The 24,727-nt window shown below is 38.3% G+C and overlaps 8 protein-coding genes across 13 annotated transcripts; 5 read left to right on the top strand and 3 right to left on the bottom strand.

Annotated features, from left to right (window-relative positions):
- Positions 21-2,619, top strand: LOC104723217. 3 transcript variants are annotated; one of them, XM_019232970.1, is made up of 15 exons: positions 21-203; positions 297-355; positions 438-531; positions 625-681; positions 774-843; positions 924-988; positions 1,088-1,169; positions 1,269-1,318; positions 1,399-1,542; positions 1,627-1,697; positions 1,765-1,834; positions 1,921-1,986; positions 2,097-2,255; positions 2,343-2,440; positions 2,526-2,619. In XM_019232970.1, exons 1-15 carry the CDS (start codon positions 123-125, stop codon positions 2,596-2,598), a joined length of 1,239 nt encoding a protein of 412 aa, XP_019088515.1. In that variant the 5' UTR covers positions 21-122; the 3' UTR covers positions 2,599-2,619. The 3 variants fall into 3 exon arrangements, with proteins under 3 accessions (XP_019088515.1, XP_019088514.1, XP_010439851.1); XM_019232969.1 differs by having other exon boundaries at positions 289-355; positions 774-816; XM_010441549.2 differs by having other exon boundaries at positions 289-355.
- Positions 2,624-4,020, bottom strand: LOC104723213 (D-tyrosyl-tRNA(Tyr) deacylase-like). Its single transcript, XM_010441544.2, has 7 exons — positions 3,727-4,020; positions 3,569-3,635; positions 3,464-3,494; positions 3,199-3,339; positions 3,068-3,093; positions 2,903-2,961; positions 2,624-2,829 (listed from the first exon to the last, which is right to left on the bottom strand). Exons 1-7 carry the CDS (start codon positions 3,996-3,998, stop codon positions 2,805-2,807), a joined length of 621 nt encoding a protein of 206 aa, XP_010439846.1. The 5' UTR covers positions 3,999-4,020; the 3' UTR covers positions 2,624-2,804.
- On the top strand, positions 4,147-9,061 carry LOC104723214 (probable pre-mRNA-splicing factor ATP-dependent RNA helicase DEAH9). The gene is made up of 23 exons (XM_010441546.2): positions 4,147-4,368; positions 4,463-4,607; positions 4,937-5,011; positions 5,131-5,220; positions 5,314-5,393; positions 5,494-5,563; positions 5,655-5,740; positions 5,844-5,913; positions 6,013-6,108; positions 6,211-6,316; positions 6,414-6,460; positions 6,557-6,640; positions 6,741-6,794; positions 6,918-7,018; positions 7,121-7,211; positions 7,400-7,564; positions 7,651-7,740; positions 7,887-7,958; positions 8,041-8,139; positions 8,219-8,305; positions 8,383-8,436; positions 8,528-8,604; positions 8,719-9,061. The coding sequence occupies exons 1-23, from the start codon at positions 4,265-4,267 to the stop codon at positions 8,861-8,863; spliced, it is 2,088 nt and encodes a 695-aa protein (XP_010439848.1). The 5' UTR covers positions 4,147-4,264; the 3' UTR covers positions 8,864-9,061.
- On the bottom strand, positions 9,028-10,745 carry LOC104723216 (magnesium-chelatase subunit ChlI-1, chloroplastic-like). The gene is made up of 3 exons (XM_010441547.2): positions 10,528-10,745; positions 10,328-10,443; positions 9,028-10,206 (listed from the first exon to the last, which is right to left on the bottom strand). The coding sequence occupies exons 1-3, from the start codon at positions 10,646-10,648 to the stop codon at positions 9,151-9,153; spliced, it is 1,293 nt and encodes a 430-aa protein (XP_010439849.1). The 5' UTR covers positions 10,649-10,745; the 3' UTR covers positions 9,028-9,150.
- Positions 10,913-16,278, top strand: LOC104723212 (uncharacterized protein At4g18490-like). 4 transcript variants are annotated; one of them, XR_002034354.1, is made up of 17 exons: positions 10,913-11,046; positions 11,664-11,756; positions 12,108-12,216; positions 12,382-12,567; positions 12,649-13,620; positions 13,733-13,918; positions 13,987-14,091; positions 14,177-14,314; positions 14,488-14,637; positions 14,722-14,905; positions 14,988-15,049; positions 15,133-15,172; positions 15,261-15,434; positions 15,550-15,660; positions 15,749-15,829; positions 15,957-16,025; positions 16,113-16,278. XR_002034354.1 is itself a non-coding variant. In XM_010441542.1 (16 exons), the coding sequence occupies exons 2-15, from the start codon at positions 11,699-11,701 to the stop codon at positions 15,797-15,799; spliced, it is 2,523 nt and encodes an 840-aa protein (XP_010439844.1). In that variant the 5' UTR covers positions 10,913-11,046; positions 11,664-11,698; the 3' UTR covers positions 15,800-15,829; positions 15,957-16,278. The 4 variants fall into 4 exon arrangements, 3 of the variants coding, with proteins under 3 accessions (XP_010439844.1, XP_010439845.2, XP_010439843.1); XM_010441542.1 differs by having other exon boundaries at positions 14,180-14,314; positions 15,957-16,278; XM_010441543.2 differs by having other exon boundaries at positions 15,957-16,278.
- Positions 21,133-21,455, bottom strand: LOC109127586 (the record flags this gene model as incomplete). The annotated part of the gene is made up of 1 exon (XM_019232532.1): positions 21,133-21,455. A coding segment is annotated over one exon (156 nt), but the record flags the coding sequence as incomplete, so codon positions are not given.
- Positions 21,673-22,237, top strand: LOC104723211. The gene has a single exon (XM_010441540.2). The coding sequence runs from the start codon at positions 21,741-21,743 to the stop codon at positions 22,074-22,076; it is 336 nt and encodes a 111-aa protein (XP_010439842.1). The 5' UTR covers positions 21,673-21,740; the 3' UTR covers positions 22,077-22,237.
- Positions 22,974-23,323, top strand: LOC104727933. Its single transcript, XM_010446987.2, has one exon. It carries the CDS (start codon positions 22,974-22,976, stop codon positions 23,160-23,162), a length of 189 nt encoding a protein of 62 aa, XP_010445289.1. The 3' UTR covers positions 23,163-23,323.

Here is a 24,727-nt window from a genome sequence, read left to right as displayed (position 1 = left end):
TTTTTTTTTTTTTTTTTTTTTTTTGTAATTGTTCCGCTGCGAAGAAATTAGCGAATTTGGGGAAGAGAAGATGTCGAAAGAGACGAAGGGTAACAATAGTACTAGCAGAGTGATGAGTGGCTATGGCGGTGGCTTGGAAGCAAACACCTTGGCCATGCTTGATTCCACCGGCGCTAAAGACAGTCGCGACGCTAACGAAGATCGTACGTTTTCTCAGTTTCCGTCTTCGTTTCCGCTTTTTACCCTTTGTTTGGTTTTGCTATATTGATCCGTTGAATGAAACCCTAGGTTTGCAGTATCTGGAAGCTGTTCGTGCTGCTTCACTTGTACCCGAAATTGGAATTCCTCCAACCAAGTACTTTACTCTGTTTTTTTTTGTAGAAATATTGCCTCAAAAGACTCGTGATTTTGATTTGGGTTTTTTGTTAAATTTCTAGCAAAATGTACCAAGCGATGTTTAGGATATTGAGATTTGGAAGAACATTGGAACTTATAACAGCAAGTTTCCAGCTTTTGACACAATTACATCAGGTTCTTTGATGTTCTGTAGTTTCTTTTTTTTGTTGTCTCCACAATTTGTGTAAGTTTTCATTGTTTTGCTTATGATTTTGTTTTTGTTTTCAGCGGTTTCCTTGGGTTTATGTATCTGATTCAGCTGATCAGTTGGAAATCGTTGACGAGGTACTTGTTACTAAAGTTTTGATCTGTTGTTCATTCTTAGTTATGGTAGGTATGGTTGATTGCATTTGTTTGTTAATGGTTTTGTATGGCAGGCTTGGTCACCGTTTGATTTCGGGTCTGATGTTGATTTCGATGGTAAGGAATTATCAGTGAAAAGCTTATGTAAGGACGCTGTCTCCTCTATTGAGTTAGCTTTTTGTTGGGTTCTTGTTTTGTATGACTTATTGCTTTTGTGATTTCAGTTTTTCAACAGCTGATTCAAAACATGAACAAAGGAGTTAATGGGTCTGAGGAATCGGAATTAAAGGTTGGTTTACTTGTTTCTACGAAACCCTGTTTTGCCTTGCTCTGTTGCAGATACGCTTAAATTTAACACCTCTTGCTCCTTTTATTTGGAATTCTGTAGATCCTGGGAAATATGTTCCTGTTCAAGTATCTTGTTCATGTTCTTAAGTTGGATTTTACACCACGAAATCAAGTGTATAAAGGTACGTACGTATGATGTCGTCATAGTTTCAAGATTTTGTCTTTTTTCTTGTGTAATCTGGGGACAATTTCAGAAGCTTTGTGTCCTTTTTGTGCTCCAGAAACCAACAACTGGAGTCTTTTAAAGGAATCCTCACTGAATCTACTTCTGGTACATCCCATAATCAATGGCTTAGAACTAGTGTACTCCATAACTTTATCCGTGACTTAGTGTTGTGGTTCCATTTGTAGGCTTCAAGACAAGTGAAGTTCAAACTTCTAATGAAAGATTACCTATCAACAATGTGTGCAACCATTAATGCTGATGAAAAGTCTATCAGTTTGGTAGAATTGCACAAGGGCACACTTTCTGCTATGAAGGAACTTCTAGTCATGGTAAGTTGTAGGTTATGTATGACCAGAGTATTGAAGTTACTATATTTGAAGTTCTCTTCTCTCACATGTATGTTCCTTGTTTAGATCATGGACCTTGATGCCTCAAAGCAGAAAGCTGACTTAGAAGGGATTACCTCTAGAGGAGATGGCGTAAGGTATTCAAATTTCGGCCTCTCTTTTGAATTGTGTGTTTCGCCATGTTTGTGATCCATTTTTGTGCAGGACCCCTGCAATGGAGATCATTCTTGACGAGCTGACTTATGATGGATACTTGCTGTCAAATTTTCTTCAGGTAAGGGACAAAAAAACCACCTTTTGAAACTCTTTGTGTTGTCTAAATTCTTCTCTGTGGTTCTTGAGTGCACATTTTTCAAGCAGGTTTTTGACGATCCTATATGGAAGCTAGAGATTGTTCTCCAATACCTCACCAAATACATTCCTAAGGTTTGTTTATAATCCTCTGATTTCCCTTTGTTCATCTTCTCCAGCAAATGTTGTTCGTATAGTTAATTCTTTGATTTTTCTCTCTTGAGGAAATTTATCTTTGGTTGCAGCCTTCTGTTCGTACCCGAAGATCAAACATTCCTCAAGCAGAGGGTCCACAAACACTAAATGGGATCTTAAAGACCTTTTCAAGTGGCACAAATTCGAAGAACATTACTAAAAAGATAGGAGCTGACATTGTTCAGATCCTCATCGGACATGCCTTTCTGGTAATAATGAATGATATCTTTGTTTCTCTTTCCACATTCTGAGTTTTTTCTTTGCTTCCTTGTCCTAATTTGATTAGTTATCTTCAGGCTCGGCTCACATTCTCTAACCCAAATGACGGAGACTCTATAACAGAGATATGCAATAGTATCATCTCTGCATTTACTAGTCTTAAGCAAGTAGATCAGTAAGCAGCAGTTTCTTTTAACCTTAATTCATTTACAATATATAGCTTTCCTTTGTCCAATCAAAAGCTTTCATGGTTGTTACAGGAAAATCGAGATTCTATCGTTCGGGAAAGAAGTGTTGTTTACAGCTGGAATGATACTCAAGGCAAAAGCTTAAAGCATTAGGCATCTAGGAACCACGATTTTAGCAAATCTAGAGGCTTTCATTAAAAGCAGAGAAGTTACATGTAATGCAGGAATTAACAGTTACCGTCCAATGAATTATGACTGTTTCACATCAATAGATATGATTCGAGTTTCACAGAATGGTAGGTATTTCTATAGTTTCACTGATACAAGAATTCAAGATGAGTGATTTTATGATTATGTTGATGCCTTTGTCTCATTCCTGCAACAAATTAAGACTTGCTTAAGTAACAAATCAGTGCCTGATAAAGTTTATGCAAAACATCTTTGCTTACTTGGAGGATTGAGGTGATTCGAGCTGCATCGTGACTGGACCGTCGTTTACAAGATTGACCTTACAATATGATTCAAGTAATGTCATAAGCAAGAGAACTTGTTTTAACCACACAAAGTCGATGTCAATGGATTAAATTTGACTATAGGAAGGATTAACCTCTTACCTGCATCATAGCTCCAAACACACCATCTGTTTTATAAAGAATAAGAGTTGACCAATTCAGAAAGACTAAACAAAAATGGTGAAGCTCCCAAGTTTTGATCAAGAAAGAACAATGAGAATGTGTACTAGTACCCTTTACAGCATCAGGATTATATGCTTTCTGGAATCTCTCGACTAAAGAAGCGTAAAATGGTTTGGCTTTATCAGGTGGCATTGCGACATGAAAATCAGGTTTGTTACCTTTCAAGAATCCGTATAATGTAAACTGACTAACTGTATTAACACAAACAAGATCCAAAGACCAGAGCAAGCAAAGGAGACACATCTCAGTACACATATACCAGAAGCTGAATCTTTCTCTAATCAGAAGGTAAAGCATAATAAACAGATGCATTACCAAGTAAAACTCCATAATTCCTCTGCATTACCTGCACAAAACCGCATCCAAGTTCAATTTTTTTTTTTAAAGTTCATAAAACGAATCCATTGTAACAAAACTTACATTTTGGTCCCATCCTTTGCCAGTGGTTTCATTAGTGAACAGTCTCATGTTTAAAACTTTTCGACATCTAAAAAAAATTGTTTAAATGTCAGAATCTTTATAACGAAACTTTAAATGGAAGAATTAAGCTAGCGGTGATATTTTTTGTGCAAGCTTACATGTAATCAGCGTCAGAATCTGTATCTGATTCATGGATTCCAATTAAAACCAAGAGACCATGGCCAATCTCCGATACGATTTGACCATCCACAGTAACAGAGGAAGATGAGACTCTCTGGATTACAGCTCTCATTGCGCTGATCTGATAATTCCGACGGTGAAGTCGCTGACTTTGGTGGCGGCGATTGCGTCGGAGGAGTAAAGGTGAGAGCTTGTTGAGGAGTAGAGTTGTGTGAGAAGAAGGAAACACAGAAGCAGCAAGACAGTTCATTTTCTTGCAATTGATATAAGTCCTCCTGATGAAGGATGATGAACATATAACCGAAACTAAACCGAACCAAATTTGAAATTTTTTGAAATTGAACCGAAATAATTTAAACCAAATGCCTAAATTAGAACCGAACCTGTAAATCGCCGGTGACCGCCTCACCGTCACCGTGAACATCCAAAGAAATAGGCATAGAAGAGAGAAAGAGGCGACACATTTAACTGAAACAACCGAAGAAGCCAAAAGCTCTCTGGGAGAAAAAAAAAAAGATGGCGTTTTGGAAACCAGGGACTGAGAAACGTCGTTTCGAAGATGATGGAGAAGGAGGTATAGTGTTCATGTCCAACAATCTCGCATCCTCGTCTTCTTCTAGGTAAGCTTCTCTCTCTCTCTCTCTTTATTGCTGTGGTTAAGTACTCGTGCTTGTTCTACGGTTGATTATAACTTAAAAGGTTGGGAATTTGTAGTAATGGGTATGCGAATATAGAGAAGCAAAGACAGAGATTGCCAGTGTACAAGTACAGAACTGAGATTCTCTATTTGGTGGAGAATCACGCTACCACCATTATCGTTGGCGAGACGGGCAGTGGTAAAACCACTCAGATTCCTCAGGTTTGTTCTTCCTTCTTTGTTCTTGGTTTAGTTTTTTTTGGGGGAAAGCACCTAGCTTTGCTGATTTCAGGGTTCTTAGACCAATAGGCAAGTTTTGATTGGAGTTAAAAGGTTATGAATTGGATGGTAATAGTTACTTTCCGACATATGCGCAATGTAGCTAGAGAGGCATAAAACTTGTTCAATTTCTCAAAATCCTGCAATGTTTTAGCTCATTAGCTGGTTAGGAAGTTGGAGAAACTGGAGATATCTTCAATTCAATCACTAGCAGAATCTTCTTGTTTCTTGCCCGCAAGTGTTGATACCGCTTTGTTTATCATATTTTGTAGTACCTGAAAGAAGCTGGATGGGCTGAAGGAGGCCGAGTTATTGCTTGCACACAGCCAAGACGTTTAGCTGTCCAGGTTTGTTTTCTCTTTCCTCCACCAAACCTTACAGCTTCAGTTTGAAAAGTGATGTCTCAGCTCAAGTTTGGCAATTCGTGCTTGATCACATAATACTCTTTCTTTTGTAATTTGCTTAGGCGGTTTCTGCAAGAGTGGCTGAAGAGATGGGAGTAAATCTTGGGAATGAAGTTGGCTACACAATTCGATTTGAAGATCAGACAACTTCCGTGAGACTCTTCCCTTAACATTCTTCTGTTTTTCCTTAATTTTATGGACTATTCTGATGATGCTTACAAAGATCTTTTGCTTGGTTAGTACAGGGTGTGACTAGTGTAAAATTTCTCACAGATGGGGTTTTAATCCGAGAGATGATGGAAGATCCTCTCTTGTCAAAGTATAGGTAATGTTTTTTGTTGCACTGCATAATCTCGTACAGTTTATAAGTTAGGTTAGTAACTGGTGCTGGTTAACCTTCTCTTATCATATGTGTCATTGTGTAGTGTTATTATGATAGATGAAGCTCATGAGAGATCTATTTCAACTGACATTTTACTGGGTCTCTTAAAGAAGGTATAGCATTAAGAAATAGACTTCATCAGATCTTTTTGAACTCTTTAGTTTACAGTTTGCTTTCTAAATTCCTATAAATTTTTAATCTCAGATACAACGTCGCCGTCCTGAGCTACGCCTGATTATATCGTCCGCCACAATCGAAGCAAAAGCCATGTTCAATTTCTTCAATTCCAGGTTCTCATCTTACTCAATGGTTATAGTTCTTTTCCCTGGAAGTCTCGGGCTTTTGGAATCAGTAATACGATATATATTCTTATACATTATGAAAAATAAATAGCAAAAAACGCCATGCGCCAGAAGGTAGTGCCCAGGGACCAAAGTTGGAACCTGCAATCTTATCTTTCGAGGTATATTGGAACTCCTATCTTGCTTAAGACTATTTTTTCTTTACTCTTTTTTCAGTGTAATAGTTTCTGATACTTGTTTTGTTGATGAAATTTTCTTAGGGCAGAGGCTTCAGTGTGAAAATTCACTATGTTGAGGAGCCTGTCTCAGATTATATTCGATCAGTTGTTTCAACGATATTATTGATAAATGAGCGGGTACTTTGATTTGGTGCTTTGTAATCATCCAATGTGTTAAAATCTTGTAGTATATTATTTTCCTTGGGCTGTTATCTTAAAATTGTATCTTCTTATGTTCAGGAGCCACCTGGGGATGTTCTTGTATTTCTTACTGGTCAAGAAGATATTGAAACTGCAATTAAACTTCTTGAAGAAGAAGCTCATAGCAATCAAAAGAATTCTTCAGGTATAATACATGTTACACAATAATAAGATCGTGTCAATCAACTTTAGCATTTACCCTCAGTTTTTCAGCACTATATTCTAATTCATATCTATTCCAGGACTGCTACCTCTGCCACTATATTCAGGACTTTCTCGATCAGATCAGGTTGGTTCTTGTTGCAAGCCTCTAGACAAGCTAAACCATACTTTTTGAGAAAAAACTGAAACGAGGAGATGTTGTTTTGTCATTTCTTTATATTAGGAATTGATCTTTTCTCCAACTCCCAGAGGAAAGAGAAAAGTTATACTCTCAACAAATATTGCAGAAACATCATTGACTCTGGAGGCAAGGTTCCCTCATTATTGTCTTTTCGTTGCAAGTTTTTTTCTCATACATATATTGCTGAAACATCATTGACAATAAACTGTTTCCTTTAATTTTCCAGGGTGTTGTCTATGTGATTGATAGTGGTTTCTCGAAGCAAAAGTTCTATAACCCAGTAACTCCATCTCCATTTCTTTTATTTATATCTTTTAGTTCCGTCCTGTGTAATATATTGGACATTTCCGAAACATCTTAACATTTCTTACCCTCACAGATTTAACATTTCTTACCCTCACAGATTTCAGATATCGAAAGTCTTGTGGTGGCACCAATATCCAAAGCATCTGCTAGACAAAGGTCTGGTAGGGCTGGGCGAGTCCGACCTGGGAAGTGTTACAGGTAACTCTCTTTCCGTTTATAAAAGTGACAGAATTGTGCCTTATTTAATGGTTTTGTGCTCATTAGTCTTCTTCCTAATATATGGTTTTCAATGGTAACTAGGCTTTACACTGAAGATTATTTTCTCAACCAAATGCCTGGAGAAGGCATACCGGAAATGCAGAGGTCGAATCTTGTCTCTACTGTAATACAGGTCCAATACTTACTCAGCTCTTGTCATATAGCTTTTCTTAAGAACTCACAATTTGGGATGTGTTACACAAAAGTATAGATAGTTTTTAAAAAAAAATTCAAGCTTTTCACCTTTCCAGCATGTATAAAACCAGATGAGAAGAAGTTCTTGTCCTAAAATGTTCAAGCTCTGTTGATTTATTTTTTCAGCTAAAGGCTTTGGGCATAGATAATATATTGGGTTTTGATTGGCCTTCACCTCCATCCCCACAAGCAATGATCCGGGCACTTGAAGTACTCTATTCACTTCAGATCCTTGATGATGATGCAAAACTCACATCGCCAACAGGATTCCAAGTTGCAGAACTTCCACTGGTACTATTTCTTCTTAACCTTGAGTTACTTATAAAATTCATTTGCATTCTCTGCTGCATGTTTACGTCTCAGTTTTGTCTTGCTAGGACCCAATGATATCAAAAATGATTTTAGCTTCAAGTGAGCTTGGTTGTACAGATGAGATCATTACAATCGCTGCAGTTCTCTCTATCCAAGTAAAGACTCTTCACCCTTTTCCTCTGCTAAAAGTTTCTTTTTTATAATGCATAAGAACCATATTGCAGCTCTAATGTTTTGTTTTCCATTTGATCTATGGGATTTGAAACTAAATGGATGAAATCTTAATATTGTTTATATGCAGTCCGTTTGGGTCATTGCTAGGGGAGTACAGAAAGAACAGGATGAAGCCAAACTGAGATTTGCAGCTGCAGAGGTATATATTGCCACATAACTATGAGCAAACTATATCTCATTTTTTTTTTTGACAGTAATCATCATTGTTCTTGTCTATTCAGGGTGACCATGTCACATTCCTGAATGTATACAAAGGGTTTCTTGAGTCGAAAAAGTCTTCACAGTGGTGTGCCAAGAACTTCCTCAACTACCAATCCATGGTTTGTATAATAACAGAGTTGGCATTTAGTCCTTATATTCGGGGCTCCAATTTTTATTTGTTTTTGTTTCCTTTGGCAGAAAAAAGTGGTTGAAATCAGGGATCAACTCAAACGGATTGCTCGGAGATTAGGCGTCACCCTGAAATCATGTGACGGAGACATGGAGGTAGGAAATCATACCACCTTGCTTCAACTGAAAACAATAAAAAAGGTTGCAGGTTTTTAATGTTACTTTATTTTCAGGCTGTGCGAAAAGCTGTGACTGCAGGGTTTTTCGCTAATGCATGCCGCTTAGAAGTAAGTAACACATTTCAAGTTTCTGTTTCTACACATCCTTTTCGGTTTTTTAAAGAAATCAAAATTTTATTTTTGTGTTGTGATGTTTTAGCCACATAGCAATGGGGTATTTAAGACCATTAGAGGCTCTGAAGAAGTTTATATTCACCCGTCATCCGTATTATTCAGGTTAGTAGTACTTGTTGCTATGATTTTAGCAAAAGCCTCAATAACATCACAACGTTTGAAGATTTTTCTTTTGGAATGGAAAGCTTATTTGGTATATTTATATACAATCTTCAGGGTGAATCCGAAATGGGTGGTTTACCAATCCATTGTCTCAACAGAGCGTCAATATATGCGGAATGTCGTAACTATCAATCCATCTTGGCTGACTGAAGTTGCTCCACACTTTTACCAGAACCGGCAAAACGCTATCTCCTTCTAGTCAACAAGCCTATCACCAGCAATTCAAGACATAATAACAGTTGATCCTGACACCGTTTCTTGATAGTTTTATAGCTTCATTATTCAATGCAAGACTGTTTGCAGATGCAAAAAAAAAAAAAAACATACAGAGTTCTATTGAGTATATGATTTGAACAACTCAACTTAATGGATAAAGCATAGACTCTATATTCAATCAGATCTTGCCTGTTTATAGTTTTGGTTCTTCTCACCGTTTACAGAGTAGGAACAGTTAAGAAAAAATGATCACAGAATCGAATCTCCTTTTCAGCTGAAAATCTCGGCGAACTTCTCGGAAACTAGAACTCCTGAATCGATAGATTCCAGAGGATCTTTCCTCAGACGGTGCCTTAAGCAGTTAGGGATAACGGTAGCAACATCATCTGGAGTAACTCGATCTTTTCCTTTGAGAGCTGCAAGTGCTTTTGCTGCTCTGTTAGTCACAATGTCTCCTCTCAACCCGTCTACATTGAGCTCGGAACACACCCTAGAGATCTTCACCTTCAACTCCCGATCAATCTGAACCGAGGCAAGATTTGCTCTAGCAGTTGAAATCTGGTCTTGAAGCTTGTCCTGCTCGGTTTTGTAAGTTTCACGGAAGTCCTTTGGGTTGCTATCGAAACGAGCTCTCTCTTCGACAATCTTGACACGTAAATCAGCATCTCTAACCGTCCCTACTTGCGCATGCATTCCAAACCGATCAAGAAGCTGTGGCCTAAGCTCTCCTTCTTCAGGATTTCCTGAACCAATCAAGATAAACCTAGCCGGGTGAGAAATCGAAATACCTTCTCTCTCAACCGTGTTCCAACCAGAAGCAGCTGAATCCAAAAGAACATCAACCAAATGATCATCCAAGAGATTGACTTCATCAACATAGAGAATCCCTCTATTGGCCTTAGCCAACAAACCAGGCTCAAAAGCTTTAACACCTTCTGTCAAAGCCTTTTCAATATCAATTGTTCCACAAACTCTATCTTCTGTTGCACCCAATGGAAGATCAACCATATTAATCTTAGTTGCAACAACTGGAACTTGCTCTCCTCTTTCGACTCTCTCTCTTACCTCAACTCCCATGAACTCAGGATCAATCGGATCAGAGTTATAAGGGTCACCAGCAACTACCTTAATCTCAGGCAACAGATCAACCAATGATCTAACAGTTGTAGATTTGCCAGTTCCTCTATCTCCCATAATCATCACACCACCAATCTTTGGATCAATCACATTCAACAGAAGACAAAGCTTCATCTCATCTTGCCCTACAATAGCTGCAAATGGATAAACCGGCCTTGCACTCTTCTTTGAATCAAACTTCTTCTCTACCTAAAACCCAAAAAACCACCATTACATCAACAACAATCAATATATACGTTCCTAACTTAAAAAATCAAGCAAAGTTTTAAACTTTATGTGAAAACATCATCAAAAAAAATTGCATACATACTTGTTCAGTAGAGTTGATTTCAGTGGCTACATTCATAACCGAGACATGGTAACGAGACCTGTTCTTCTTTGGCCTTATTTTGATTCCTGCATTTAACTTACTTCCACAAATTTTCCCTACAAACAAGAATCCAACTCACTTCGTTTTGGCGAATTATGGAAACAGCAAGGGTTCAAGGTTTCGAGAGAATTTTGGTTTACCTGGTCTGAAGCAAATGGGGGAGGTCGAAGGTGTTGAAGAAGAAGAAGAAGAAGAAGAAGAAGAAGAAAGAGAAGGAGCAGCCCAGATTGCGGAGGAAGATGTTCCAAGAAGAGACGCCATTTTTGTGTGAGCTCAGAGGTTTACTCAGCTTTCTGATTGGCTTTGTTCTCTCCTTAAGAAAATTTGGTTTCTATTGGTTTATGTTTGCTTCCTCTGTGGTCAGGTCAGCAGGATAAGAAGATAGATTCTCTTCTCTATCCCCTTTTTCATTTTTTTTTTAATAAATAAATTATTATTATTCAGCCCCTTGAAAACTAGTAAATTGCAATTTAGTCAACTTTTTCAGATGGTTATTAAAAAAAAAAAAAAAAAGTAGAAAGGCCCAAATCAAAATCATTCGCTTAGCTAATTTCAAATCTTCCCCCTTCCGAGTTCCTCCGTCGGCGATTTTCTCTCCGGTGCCATCGTCTTGTTCCCGTTGAACGTTTTACCGTTAGCGCATACCTCAGATTCAACTGGTAAGAATCTACTCTCGTTTCTCTTCGATTAAGTAGAATCTCTCACTCTTCTGCGCGTTGTTCTGGCTTTCGGTTTAGTTGAGGTTCGACGATTTGACGATCGTTGATTCTTTGTTAGAGATATCGATTGTGTGTAGAAATGTTCGGACTGTGTTTAATTTTTCACTTCTGATTCTCGTTTCTCCTAAATTTAGTTTCGTACTGCTCGTTCTTCCTGAAAATACTCAAATAGTCTCGAGTGGCGTCTCCTTGCCTAAAATCTACGAATCGTCTGGTTTGTTTTGGCTAAACTGGTGTTGAATCTCAGAATTTGATTTCTGCTACTGTTCTTCTTCGTTTTGATTGCTTCTCGGATAATCACACTGTTTGATTTGTTATTTTCCTCAGTCTCTTCTCCTTAACTCAAGACCTATGCGTCATAGCTCCTTAGTGATAGTTTTAGAAGATTTTTAATGGAACTTATGATTTGTGTGATAACATTTGTTCTTCTCTGCTATATTTTAGTTTGTGACGCAGCGTGATTTATGTGTTGGTTGCTTTGTGTTCATCACATAACATAAGGTACTTTCGTGAGTGATTGCTGAAATGATTTTGATGGTAGATTTTTTCCATTGCAGTTGATTGTCAAGAGGAATACTGAACAGATTTTGCCATGTCTGCATCTGCTAAAAGAAGTTCTACAGATACTCAGGAGAAAGATCTAATGCTCGGTATGGTTTTTCAAGTGTTTAAGAGTTAGTTTCTATGATCCGAAAGTTATTGAATCCAACAAATCATACAAATATGGAATTGTTAGTGAAATGCCTTTCAAGTCACTTGTGGAAAAATACATTTAAGAGAAGGAAACATCAAATAGACTTCTTGGTAACTTGATGTTAAAAGCTTAACATCAGAAAGATCATGCAAGTTATCTTTCAGTCTTCGTTATCTTACTCATTGTTTTATTCCTCAACTTTTTGCCAGTTGTGGTTTTTTGTGGCATAGGTAGAGACCATAAGATGTTGCCATAGTTAAAACAGGTCATAGTACATTGTCTTTTAATTTCCATGGTTTACCTGCAGACAAAGACATGGAAAAGGACACATGGAACTTTAAGTCAATGACGGATGATGATCCAATGGATTTTGGCTTTGACTCACCAGCAAAAAATAAGAAGAATGCCTTCAAGCTGTGAGTGTAACCTATGTGATATACATCTTAAACCATGTTTGCATCTAAGCGAATGTAGTTCAACATGGAATTTTACCTCTTTGATCATTGATGAATACTCTAAGTTGCTGTTGCTTGACAACAGGCCTACTGTCTCATATGGTTCTGTTTCTCTCTCTTTCTCAGGGATATGGGTTTCGATCTAGGTGGAGATTTTGGAAATCTATCATCATTCAAAATGGACATGCCAGACTTTGATTTCTCAAGCCCAGCCAAGAAAACCACAAAAACGAAAGAAAGCTCTGATGATAAATCTAGTGAAAATTCAAAACAGAAAAAGAATCCATTTGCCTTCTCTTATGATTTTGATGCGTATGAGTCCACTATAAATCAATTTTCTTTTAAAATCTATGTCATCTGAAATTACTTAACACCATGTTTTTCTGCAAGCAGGTTAGACGACTTTGATCTTGGTTCAAGCCCACTGAAGAAGGGAAACAAGATTATGAGCAAGAACGTGGATTGCGAAGAAATTTCTGCAAGAAGAAAGATTGATAAGTCAGACGATTTGGACTTTGATCTTGGTTCAAGCCCACTGAAGAAGGGAAACAAGACTATGAGCAAGAACATGGATTGCGAAGAAATTTCTGCAAGAAGAAAGATTGATAAGTCAGACGATTTGGACTTTGATCTAGACTTACCAATAACTAGACAAGCTCCCTCCAAGGCAAATACAGATGTACAGGTAAAAGCTTCAGCTGAAAAAGAGAACCAAGGTTCCAAGACTACAGCTACTGTGGTTGTTGATAGTAGCACACACTCTGATCAAGCTACATTAGAGAGCATGGAAAATTTGGAGGCGGTGGAATCACCTCAAGGTCCAAGTTTAAAAACCTCAACAACTCATACAATGCCTGTGCAACCTCAATCCATAAACACTTCACCATTTAAGACATCATGTTCAATGGTTGAAGAAAAGGATGAACCACGTCCTTTAACTGAAACCGCAGCACCCTCGCCATTACATGCTTCTGAGACTGCACATACTGCAGTAAGCAGAGGAACTAGTCCAGGTATCCATGAAATCTACAGGCCTGGCACAAAAGAAGACAGTGCTAAAGATCTAGAACAGAGCGCCAAGAATAAAATGATTTCCACCATGGAATCAAGTTATGAGAAGACTGAACAAACTTCAGCAAGCATCTCATCTCAGCTATGTTCAGACAAGATAGAACATCAAAAGGAAGAAATGAGTACACATACTCAGGCAGAAATACACGATCACGCTAATGGAACACTGTGTGTTCCAGATCCTGGACGTTCTCTAACAACTTTCTCAGGAAATATACCACCAGGCACTCGTCCAAGCCAAACTGCCCAGGTAGAAGATTTGAGTGGAAAGCTACCTCTGGATCCATCACACAGGTTAGAAAAAACAAAACAAACTTCTTCTATTATACCCCAAAAATTTATTAGGTAATTTGTCATTCTGCCAGTAAACTATGAAGCTGAAATATATATATCTAACTGAGTGCAGCGAGCTAGGGATCAATAATTTGAGGGCCATGCAAAACAAAGACTCAGGACTCATCAGATCCAAGTTCTTTAAGAAGCCAGAAAAACCACAATCCCATGTGTTGGAGTCCTCTTCAATTCAAACAAAGATGCAGCCAGTTGCCCGAGAAAGGATTGGATCGAACTTGATCCCTTCAAATGATAGGAGGTAGTATTTATTTTCTTCGTCGTCTGTGTAACTATTTTTTCACTATTTCGTTTCTCTCCAATATGCAGACGTGATACTAAAGATGCGTTACCTGGATCCAAAACTAGATCATGTCCGATTGAGCTTGTCAACACAGATTCCGAAAAAAATGCAGCAAATCTTAATCCGACCAGGTAATGTTCTGGGCTTTTATAGTAAAGCATAAGAATAAGCTTCTCTCTTTCTTTTAAGATGATATAATCCAATTACTTCTACCAGCAGTTCCTATGAAAAGATAATCGACAAGGACCATTCAAATCCCAAGACTGTAGAAAATGTGGCTGGGCAGATGGATCATTTAAAGCTGCAAGCCAAAAATACAACTAGAGAGAAGTCCATCTTGCAGATCAATATAAGGTAAAATAAACTCATTTTCATTCACTTGTTTCCTATCTCTTGCCATGCTCCCTAAACAGGTTATAACCCGATGTGACTCATTGTTTATAAACTAGTAGCCGTTAAATTTTATCTTAGGAAGTTCTATTAGACTGTTCTATCTTAAGCTTCCTTGCATTTTGATTTTTTCACAGCTCAAAACTTGATGCTTCCAGCTTGACTCAGAAGCTAAGCAAACATTTGAGTTCTGGAGCCGAATCTTTGCAGAAGTCCAGGATTGCATCTCTCGAAAGGCCTAAACTTGGAAATATTATATCTGATCTTCGTGCAGTGAAAACTCAAAGGTACAAATGGAACACAAAACAGATTCTAGTATGGAATTTTACGATAACATATCAATTCAAATCCCCTAATCTCTTCCACTATAGGACAATTGGAGTAAATAAAGACCAACCGAGTTCTGCAGTGCAACCAGAAGTTAGCTCTTCCATAAGCAAGGAGAGAAAAACTGAAGCGCCAGTTAAAAAAAGCTCTGAGGTTCATCATTTGGCTCCTAGAGACAAAACACAAATCCTGCACTGCCCATCTTCTTTAAAGCGGAAAGCTGATGAGGTTTATTCCTCAACTCACATTTTTGTGTTCTTACTTCGTGAACATATCTGGAGCTCAAATAAAAGTATTTTTACTTCCACAGGATGCAGATAGGTCACTGAAGCCACAACTTAAACGTTTTTCTATGTCTCCAAGAGAAAAAAGGTTTCTAGTTTTGTTTATCTAAACCAAATCTATAACCTTGCTTCATTAGTTCTTATATAAATGATATGGCTGAGGTTGCACAGGAACGTTGAGGAGCTCACACATAGAGCTGTGCAAGGAAAGGTTAGATTCACCAACAAATCTTTGATTATTGTTATCAGGACAAACTTTCTGTAGCTTACTTAACACTTGTCACGCAATTGATTTCCAGTTCTCAATGCAAGAGAGTATAATAGATAATGATACAACAAAAGAACTTGTCAAGGAAAGTCCACGGACTAAGTCTCATTACCAGAACATAAACATGGCAAATCTGGAGATCCCAATCACGGAGAATGCTGATAACATAGAGAAAGCTGAAGCATACGCAAAAGAACTCGACAATGTAAGTTTCTAAAAATATAAACAGAGGTTGCAGAGCTCGCGTCTCGATCAGGACCATTCTCATAGTACAGACATTTCGAAATCTTTTTAGTTATGCCTTTTTGTTCCATTTGCAGATCTGCAACATTCTGAAGAAGAAACATGAGGAAGCGAAAGAGTTACTTGTCCGTGCTGTAGTAAACAACAATAAGCTGCTGATTCTCAACCATCCTTTATATGAAGACAAGATATCCTTTTAATTGTTTTTTAATGCCTGTGTTAAATTTTGTCTATGTATAACGAAAATTCGTGTGTATTGCCTTAATAATCAGAAACATTCGTATGGTCCAGAAGTTCGCAGCCAAGTTGACTATAAGGGACACATGAAGAACACTCAAACAACTGTTGCTTTATGAGGTTAGAATCATGATCCTTTTTCTTTTCTTAGAAACTATCTCAAGAGACTTTATCTGAAGAGTCGAGTACACTCCGATTGTTCATTTCTTGACCTGATGGCATGTCCTATTGGCCCGAGTTTATATAGGTTCAGTGGATTTACACCAACACGTTATCGTCAAACGTACAGAAAGGTTGACGTCACATTAGTCCAAAGGTAACTTGATCCTCTTTTCTCATTTTGCTGGAAAATATGTTGGGTTTGAAGTGGTCAAAGCAAGAATAATTCAAACCGAGTTTGTAGGAGCAGAGTCGTGAGTCGTGGACTAGAACGAGTCATGGGTTGTGTTCAGTTGTGTTTTGCTATTTCTTTGGAGTTAGTTGTTTTGTGTTTCCAGTAGTTGAAGTCTCCGTATATAAGGAGCAAGTTGTATTCTCTTTCAAGTATCAATCAGAAAAGCTTTGATCAATCTTTTACAATCGTCTTTTAAGATTTGGTATCAGAGCGCTCATCACTAACGAGACCTGAGTTGTTGAGAGCAGAGAGAGAGAACGAAATTCCGATGGGAGATAGCAGTAACAGTGCGAAAGGGTTCGTGGTTCCAGCTATTCCAAAGTTCGATGGTCACTATGATCATTGGGCACGTTTGATGGAGAATTTCATTCGTTCGAAGGAGTATTGGGATCTCATAGAGAATGGGATCAGTGAGGTTGACGGGGTCGTCCCTACTGAGGCGCAACATAAGGTGATTGAGGAACAGAAGCTGAAGGATCTGAAACTCAAGAATTTTCTCTATCAATCCATCGATAGAGACATTCTTGACACAATCCTCAACACGGATACAAGCAAACAAATCTGGGAGAGCATGAAACAGAAGTTTGAAGGATCAACAAAGGTGAAGCGGGCACAACTCCAAGCCTTGCGTAAGGAGTACGAGATCCTACAGATGCGAGATGGAGAGAACGTGAATAGCTATTTTGCAAGGACCCTTGCAATAGCAAAGAAGATGAGAGCGTATGGAGATGCGCTAAGTGAGAACAGTATCTCGGAGAAAATCTTGCGATCTCTGACAATGAAGTTTAACTATGTGGTGTGTTCAATTGAGGAATCAAGTAATCTCGATAAGCTGACCTTGGATGAGCTTCAAAGCAGTCTTCTAGTTCATGAACAACGAATGGGAGGAGGAGTGGCAGAAGAAGAACATGTCTTGAAAATCTCATCTGAAGGTAGAGGAAGAGGAAGAGGAGGCTTTAGAGGCAGAGGTCGTGGGAGATTCAACAACAGAGCCACCATAGAATGCTTTAAGTGTCACAAGCTGGGACACTACCAATCTGAGTGCCCTGCTTGGAACAGTACTGCAAACTATGTTGAGTTACATGAGAAAGAAGAATTATTGCTGATGTCGTTTGTAGAAGAGGAGGGATCGCAGAGAGATCGTGTGTGGTTTCTGGATTCGGGCTGCTCAAATCACATGACGGGAGATAGAAGCTGGTTCACTAATCTGGATGAAAAGGCGATGCACACGGTAAGATTGGGAAATAATTCGAAGATGAGGGTTCAAGGCCAAGGGAGCGTAAGATTAACATTCAAAGGGAGAAGCCACATCATATCAGATGTGTACTATGTACCAGAGTTAACAACAAATCTCTTGAGCCTTGGACAGTTGCAAGAAAGGAAGATGGCAATACTCATAAAAGATGGGAGCTGCAAAGTGTTTCATGATGATTGGGGTCTGATCATGAGCACATCTATGACAACTAATAGAATGTTCGCCATCCTAGCCGAGTCTTCGGAAATGTCGTGCTTGCAAGTGTCAAACAATGATCCAAATCTATGGCACAAAAGATTTGGACATCTGAATCAACAAAGCTTGCAGAGTCTATCAACAAAGCAGATGGTGGTAGGGCTTTCCCCAATTGAGAAAGTAAATGAGGTGTGTGAGGTATGTGCTAAGGGAAAACAACACAGAGAAGTCTTCCCTAAGCAAGCTAATTGGCGCGCAACGGAGAAGCTGCAGCTTGTACACACTGACTTGTGTGGACCCATTCAGCCTAATACAATTGGAGAAAAGAGGTACATTCTCTGTTTTATCGACGATTTTAGCAGAAAAAGCTGGATCTACTTGTTGTCTATGAAGAGTGAAGCGTTCACATTTTTCAAAACCTTTAAGCTAATGGTTGAGAATGAAGCAAGAGTGAAAATAGGGTGTCTAAGAAGTGATCGTGGAGGAGAATTCACTTCTAAGGAGTTTAATGATTTCTGTGCATCCAATGGTATCAAGCGACAAATCACAGCAGCGTTTACACCTCAGCAAAACGGCGTTGCAGAACGTAAAAATCGAACTATCATGAACATGGTGAGATGTTTACTCATTGAAAAGGGTCTACCGAAGAAATTCTGGGGAGAAGCTGCGAGCTGGGCAACTCACATTCTGAACCGGTCCCCCACTACTGCATTAAAGGAGACGACACCTCAAGAGTGTTGGACTGGTATCAAACCGAATGTGGAGCATTTCAGAGTGTTTGGGTGTGTTGGATATGCTCATGTCCCAAACCAAAAACGAGTGAAGCTTGATGACAGAGGCCAGAGGTGCATATTTCTCGGTGTAAGTGATGGCTCCAAAGCTTACAAGATGTTTGATCCCACTGAAAACAAGGTCATTGTGAGCAGGGATGTCATATTTGATGAAAATCAAAATTGGAGGTGGGAACGAAGCAGTGCTGAAGAAACAAATGATGTGTTGTTGTTTGAAGAAGAAGAAGAGGTTGCAGAAAGTCAGAGTTCGCACACAAACAACACTCGGGAAGAAGCTGAGAATCTTGAGGCAGAGCCGCATATCACAACAACATCAACTACACCTGCTGCAACAGTTCAAGTGCAACCAAGAACCAGAGCTCCACCAAGATATTTACAGGATTATGTAAGGGGAGAGGGCTCCACTGATGAGGAAGAAGAAGAATTACATTGGGCTTTAAACGTCTTTCTTGATGATCCGGTGAACTATTGGGAAGCAGCTGAGGAATCGAAGTGGAAAGAAGCAATGGACGCCGAGATCCAATCAATTGAAAGAAATGGTACGTGGGAGTTGGTTGAATTGCCTGAAGGGATGAAAAAGATTGGAGTTAAATGGGTATTCAAGACCAAGCTGAATGAGAAGGGAGAAGTCGACAAGTTTAAAGCGAGACTTGTTGCTAAGGGATATTCACAAAAGCATGGGGTTGATTACGATGAAGTTTTCGCACCAGTAGCACGGTGGGACACTATCAGGATATTACTTGCTGAAGCGGCTAAAAGAAGGTGGAGTGTGTATCAACTTGACGTCAAGAGCGCGTTCCTTCATGGAGTGTTAAAGGAGACTGTGTTTGTGGAGCAACCGGAAGGTTACGTGAAAGGTGATGAGGAGAACAAAGTGTACAAATTAAAGAAGGCACTTTATGGTCTCAAGCAGGCTCCGAGGGCTTGGTACAGCAAGATCGAAGAGTACTTTCAAAGGGAGGGCTTCATCAAGTGTGAAATTGAACACACTCTATTCATAAAAAATGAACATGGAGGAAGAGTGCTCATTGTAAGTCTATATGTTGATGATCTTATCTTCACAGGAAATGATGCAGAGTTGTGTGAGGAGTTCAAGGCTTCAATGAAAAAGGAGTTTGAGATGACGGATTTGGGGAAAATGCGTTATTTCTTAGGCGTGGAGGTAGAACAGAGTGAGAATGGGATCTTTATCTGTCAAAAGAAATATGCAGCTGAGGTGTTGGCACGGTACGGGATGGACGAGTGTAATCCGGTGAATAATCCGATTGTTCCCGGAACAAAGCTGTCAAAGGAGATGGAGGGAGAAGATGCAGATCCATCCTTATACAAACAGTTGATTGGTAGTCTTATGTATCTCACTGCTACAAGACCCGATATCATGTTTGTGGTGTGTTTTCTGAGTCGTTTTATGATGCAACCCAAGGCTGGTCACCTCTTGGCTGTCAAGAGAGTGTTAAGGTACATTAAAGGAACTTTAGCAATGGGGCTGTTGTATTCAGGTGACGGGGAAGGCTCCTTAAAAGCATACACAGACAGCGACTTTGCTGGTGACATAGACAGTGGAAGAAGCACTTCTGGGTACGTTTTCATGATGAGTAATGCAGCTGTAGCATGGAGTTCGAAGAAGCAGCCAGTTGTGGCTCTTTCCACAACAGAGGCGGAGTACATTGCTGCATCGGTTTGTGCTACTCAATGTCTTTGGATGAAGAGGGTACTGGGAAGTTTCAATGAAGCCAAGGAGGAGTGTGTTAACGTTCTTTGTGACAACAGTTCTACGATCAAGCTTTCAAAGAATCCTGTCCTACATGGCAGAACTAAACACATTCAGGTCAGGTTTCATTTTCTCCGTGATTTAGTGAAGGAAGAAGAGGTTAGTTTGATTCATTGTGGAACTAAGGACCAAGTAGCAGATATCATGACAAAGCCTTTGAAGCTTGATACGTTCTTCAAGCTGAGAGAGCTGCTTGGAGTGCAGGAGAATCCGAAGATCAAAGAGCAAACTGTAATGCGTTAGCCGCATTCAGTTTGGGGGAAGGTATGTTGGGTTTGAAGTGGTCAAAGCAAGAATAATTCAAACCGAGTTTGTAGGAGCAGAGTCGTGAGTCGTGGACTAGAACGAGTCATGGGTTGTGTTCAGTTGTGTTTTGCTATTTCTTTGGAGTTAGTTGTTTTGTGTTTCCAGTAGTTGAAGTCTCCGTATATAAGGAGCAAGTTGTATTCTCTTTCAAGTATCAATCAGAAAAGCTTTGATCAATCTTTTACAATCGTCTTTTAAGATAATAAAGAAAAACACATTAAAATGTGGAACATATTAAAAGTTTGATGGTTAACAGATAATGAATTAGAAATGTGTTAAATGTAAATCGGGTGTTCTTTTCAATTGTGTCTCGCATCAATACACGTGAAAGACGTACCATCAATCATACCATACACGACTACTACGTGAGTTAGATGATTGAGGGGGTTGAATCTAAATGCATACACAGATACGTATCATCAATCGTACCATACACGACTACTATATCTGGTTATGATGATTTTAAAATATGAAGGGGTTGAATCTAAATGCATACACAGATACGTATCTAGGTCCCAAACCAAGTAAATTCATTACAAACGAAAAACTAAATGGGCTCATAAATAAAGCCCAATAATATAAGTCTTGTTGAGTCCAATTTGATAAAATGATTTTCTAATTTTTTTTTTTTTTTAACCCGGTTGTTCCCTCTTCTTTTTGGCGCACATCCTAAAAGGCTAAAACCAAGGGGCGCGTAAAACGGTAAAACATACCAGCGTCTGGTCTCCAAGTCAAACATTTCTATACCAAAATATTTTAAATTTCGAACCAAAACAGAAAACAGAGAATCTTCTTAGTTCCCTCCACAACACAGAGCCCTCTTTACAAGTTTCAGGATTTTAGAACAATTCTCAAAATCCCTCCACAAAATGAAAACATCAAAAATCAAATCTCAGATCCGTCACTTCCAAATCTGGTTCAAAGTCCCTCCTATTCACATTCTTCATATACATTTCCTCAGTTCCTCCTTCCATCCTCAATCCACCTCCATCTCTCTCTCTCTCTCTCTCTCTCTCTCTCTCTCTCTCTCTCTCTCTCTCTCTCTCTCTCTCTCTCTCTCTCTCTCTCTCTCTCTCTCTCTCTCTCTCTCTCTCTCTCTCTCTCTCTCTCTCTCTCTCTCTCTCTCTCTCTCTCTCTCTCTCTCTCTCTCTCTCTCTCTCTCTCTCTCTCTCTCTCTCTCTCTCTCTCTCTCTCTCTCTCTCTCTCTCTCTCTCTCTCTCTCTCTCTCTCTCTCTCTCTCTCTCTCTCTCTCTCTCTCTCTCTCTCTCTCTCTCTCTCTCTTTCTCTGACTCTTCTCTCTTTCTCTCTCTGCTACATCAATGGCCGCTCTTGATTTAAAGTCTCAAAGCGACAACAAAGAGAATATCGCACCTTCAAACATGGCCACGATATTTGCCAAGCCTCTGAATTCTTCATCCATTGATAAAGAAAAAACACAAATCAGAATAAGAAGGAAAAGATCTAGGCAGCCTCTTCGAGACATCACCAATCTCTTTGCTTCGTCATCAACATTGTCCTCTTCGTTTGTGATTCGTCACGTTCCCTCTTCGCCATCACTATCACTTGATCCCAAATGCATGAAGAGAAGATCTGGTGTTGTTGGTGTCAAGGCTGCTGCTACTTCTTCGACCTTCTCTTGTAAAAAATTTAGATGATTTTCTTCTTTTCTTTTGTGTTTTTTTTTGGAAATTGTTGTTAATCCTCTAGATGGGTTCTTTTCCTATTATGAAATCTGTATCAGAATATGTATTAGGAGTATTTTATCAATACCCTGTCACGCATTCATGTACCGACACAATATTTATTTCCATGAGTATACTGGTTGTGATTCTTGCAGATCATATGTTTAATATCAGTATCGTTGTTTGTATCCCTGATCAACAAATTGGACTCGACGCAGTATACATGTGAATGTGATCTGATCTGGTTTGGTTACGAACATTTGAGATGGAGATAAAGTTAGTTATTATAGACCGTATTATATATACATTAACTCTTCATTATGATTTTGTTTCTTCTAGTCTAACTTTAAATACGTAATAGTCAACTAAAAATGTGAACCATTAAAATGGGTAAGAGTGGCATATGACACATAGAGAGATAAGAACACTATATCACCTTCATGCTAATCCTTTCCCAATATTTTTGGTATCCATTTCTCACAAGTAAAACACTAACTCACTAAATATGTATACATTTAAAAGAAAGAAGTAAATTCCTTTTATATGTCGTCATTGAGTCATTGATTAAACCCTAAAACATACATAAATGTCACCACGAATCCACGATGCTCTAGCTAGTGATTTACTGATGTGTTGCATAATATTTTGGACAATCAAAATTTGCACACCTTTGATGATGAAATCTGGATTTGGATAAGAAAACTATTCAGTTAAAAACATTATTACAATGTAAGAAGTGTGATTGGTTCGAAACTTATCCTTTTAACTAAATCACTTAAACCTCGACTTAGTGGAATCTTAAAGTATACACTACCACACGTCCTGACAATTGACAAATGTAAAAATACAGATTATAATATCTTTACTCGAATGGGGTTGAAACTNATCACCAATCTCTTTGTTTCGTCATCAACATTGTCCTCTTCGTTTGTGATTCGTCACGTTCCCTCTTCGCCATCACTATCACTTGATCCCAAATGCATGAAGAGAAGATCTGGTGTTGTTGGTGTCAAGGCTGCTGCTACTTCTTCGACCTTCTCTTGTAAAAAATTTAGATGATTTTCTTCTTTTCTTTTGTGTTTTTTTTTGGAAATTGTTGTTAATCCTCTAGATGGGTTCTTTTCCTATTATGAAATCTGTATCAGAATATGTATTAGGAGTATTTTATCAATACCCTGTCACGCATTCATGTACCGACACAATATTTATTTCCATGAGTATACTGGTTGTGATTCTTGCAGATCATATGTTTAATATCAGTATCGTTGTTTGTATCCCTGATCAACAAATTGGACTCGACGCAGTATACATGTGAATGTGATCTGATCTGGTTTGGTTACGAACATTTGAGATGGAGATAAAGTTAGTTATTATAGACCGTATTATATATACATTAACTCTTCATTATGATTTTGTTTCTTCTAGTCTAACTTTAAATACGTAATAGTCAACTAAAAATGTGAACCATTAAAATGGGTAAGAGTGGCATATGACACATAGAGAGATAAGAACACTATATCACCTTCATGCTAATCCTTTCCCAATATTTTTGGTATCCATTTCTCACAAGTAAAACACTAACTCACTAAATATGTATACATTTAAAAGAAAGAAGTAAATTCCTTTTATATGTCGTCATTGAGTCATTGATTAAACCCTAAAACATACATAAATGTCACCACGAATCCACGATGCTCTAGCTAGTGATTTACTGATGTGTTGCATAATATTTTGGACAATCAAAATTTGCACACCTTTGATGATGAAATCTGGATTTGGATAAGAAAACTATTCAGTTAAAAACATTATTACAATGTAAGAAGTGTGATTGGTTCGAAACTTATCCTTTTAACTAAATCACTTAAACCTCGACTTAGTGGAATCTTAAAGTATACACTACCACACGTCCTGACAATTGACAAATGTAAAAATACAGATTATAATATCTTTACTCGAATGGGGTTGAAACTTTTTTTGAATATTCTTCTTTGTAATGAAATCTCCTGATGAATCAAATGTGTAAATAGAAAAATAGTGAAAATGTCCAACTCCACCAATCCAAAACCAACACGAGACACATAAGTGCTCTCGCCCTTTGACCTCATTTTCATATTTTACTCCTTTCCTTTTCTATCTTATTGGATTTTCATGAATCACCATCCTCGTCCATTATCATTACCTCGTATATTATTCACTCTCTCTCTCGCACACACTCGCACACGTATTATAATATTGTGCGCATGCACATATTATATATAATGTCACTGGATAGAGACGGTCGAGTTATAAATATATGGTGTAAGGTTTGGTATTGAATATTTTTGCTTTATCGACATAATTATATATTTATTATAATTGGCACTTGATGCCGTCGCTTATCGCTCTTTTTAACTGTCCAATGTAATATACATAAGATTCAGTTAGTTTTGATGATGTAATTACGCAAAACGATCGTACAAATGGATAAAACTCTGTCTTCAAGCTTCGTATTTAAATAAACTACATTTCGATATTAGTCCTATTTACTTTTGTTCGTTTATGTTTCGAGATTAGTATATTTTGTTCATAATCTCGGTCGTAACAAATCAGCGAGTATTCAAAATGTAACGATCGCATGCATGAAA

Source organism: Camelina sativa, chromosome 11, assembly GCF_000633955.1.
Source record: "Camelina sativa cultivar DH55 chromosome 11, Cs, whole genome shotgun sequence".
Taxonomy (NCBI): Eukaryota; Viridiplantae; Streptophyta; class Magnoliopsida; order Brassicales; family Brassicaceae; genus Camelina; species Camelina sativa.
This window is presented reverse-complemented; position numbering and strand designations above follow the sequence as displayed.

Bases quoted from the DNA above. Each gene is read 5' to 3' on its own strand.
- LOC104723217 (XM_010441549.2), top strand. From the start codon at position 71: ATGTCGAAAGAGACGAAGGGTAACAATAGTACTAGCAGAGTGATGAGT. The intron at 204-288 runs GTACGTTTTCTC...ATGAAACCCTAG, and splicing joins TCGCGACGCTAACGAAGATC to GTTTGCAGTATCTGGAAGCT. The intron at 1,698-1,764 runs GTATTCAAATTT...ATTTTTGTGCAG, and splicing joins TCTAGAGGAGATGGCGTAAG to GACCCCTGCAATGGAGATCA.
- LOC104723213 (XM_010441544.2), bottom strand. From the start codon at position 3,998: ATGAACTGTCTTGCTGCTTCTGTGTTTCCTTCTTCTCACACAACTCTA. The intron at 3,636-3,726 runs GTAAGCTTGCAC...AATTTTTTTTAG, and splicing joins GATTCTGACGCTGATTACAT to ATGTCGAAAAGTTTTAAACA. The intron at 3,094-3,198 runs GTACTAGTACAC...TTTATAAAACAG, and splicing joins TAATCCTGATGCTGTAAAGG to ATGGTGTGTTTGGAGCTATG.
- LOC104723214 (XM_010441546.2), top strand. From the start codon at position 4,265: ATGGCGTTTTGGAAACCAGGGACTGAGAAACGTCGTTTCGAAGATGAT. The intron at 5,394-5,493 runs GTAATGTTTTTT...GTCATTGTGTAG, and splicing joins CCTCTCTTGTCAAAGTATAG to TGTTATTATGATAGATGAAG. The intron at 8,306-8,382 runs GTAGGAAATCAT...CTTTATTTTCAG, and splicing joins CATGTGACGGAGACATGGAG to GCTGTGCGAAAAGCTGTGAC.
- LOC104723216 (XM_010441547.2), bottom strand. From the start codon at position 10,648: ATGGCGTCTCTTCTTGGAACATCTTCCTCCGCAATCTGGGCTGCTCCT. The intron at 10,444-10,527 runs GTAAACCAAAAT...TCTTGTTTGTAG, and splicing joins CCCCATTTGCTTCAGACCAG to GGAAAATTTGTGGAAGTAAG. The intron at 10,207-10,327 runs GTATGTATGCAA...TTTGGGTTTTAG, and splicing joins AAATCAACTCTACTGAACAA to GTAGAGAAGAAGTTTGATTC.
- LOC104723212 (XM_010441543.2), top strand. From the start codon at position 11,699: ATGTCTGCATCTGCTAAAAGAAGTTCTACAGATACTCAGGAGAAAGAT. The intron at 13,919-13,986 runs GTAGTATTTATT...TCCAATATGCAG, and splicing joins ATCCCTTCAAATGATAGGAG to ACGTGATACTAAAGATGCGT. The intron at 14,638-14,721 runs GTACAAATGGAA...CTTCCACTATAG, and splicing joins CGTGCAGTGAAAACTCAAAG to GACAATTGGAGTAAATAAAG.
- LOC104723211 (XM_010441540.2), top strand. From the start codon at position 21,741: ATGGCCGCTCTTGATTTAAAGTCTCAAAGCGACAACAAAGAGAATATC.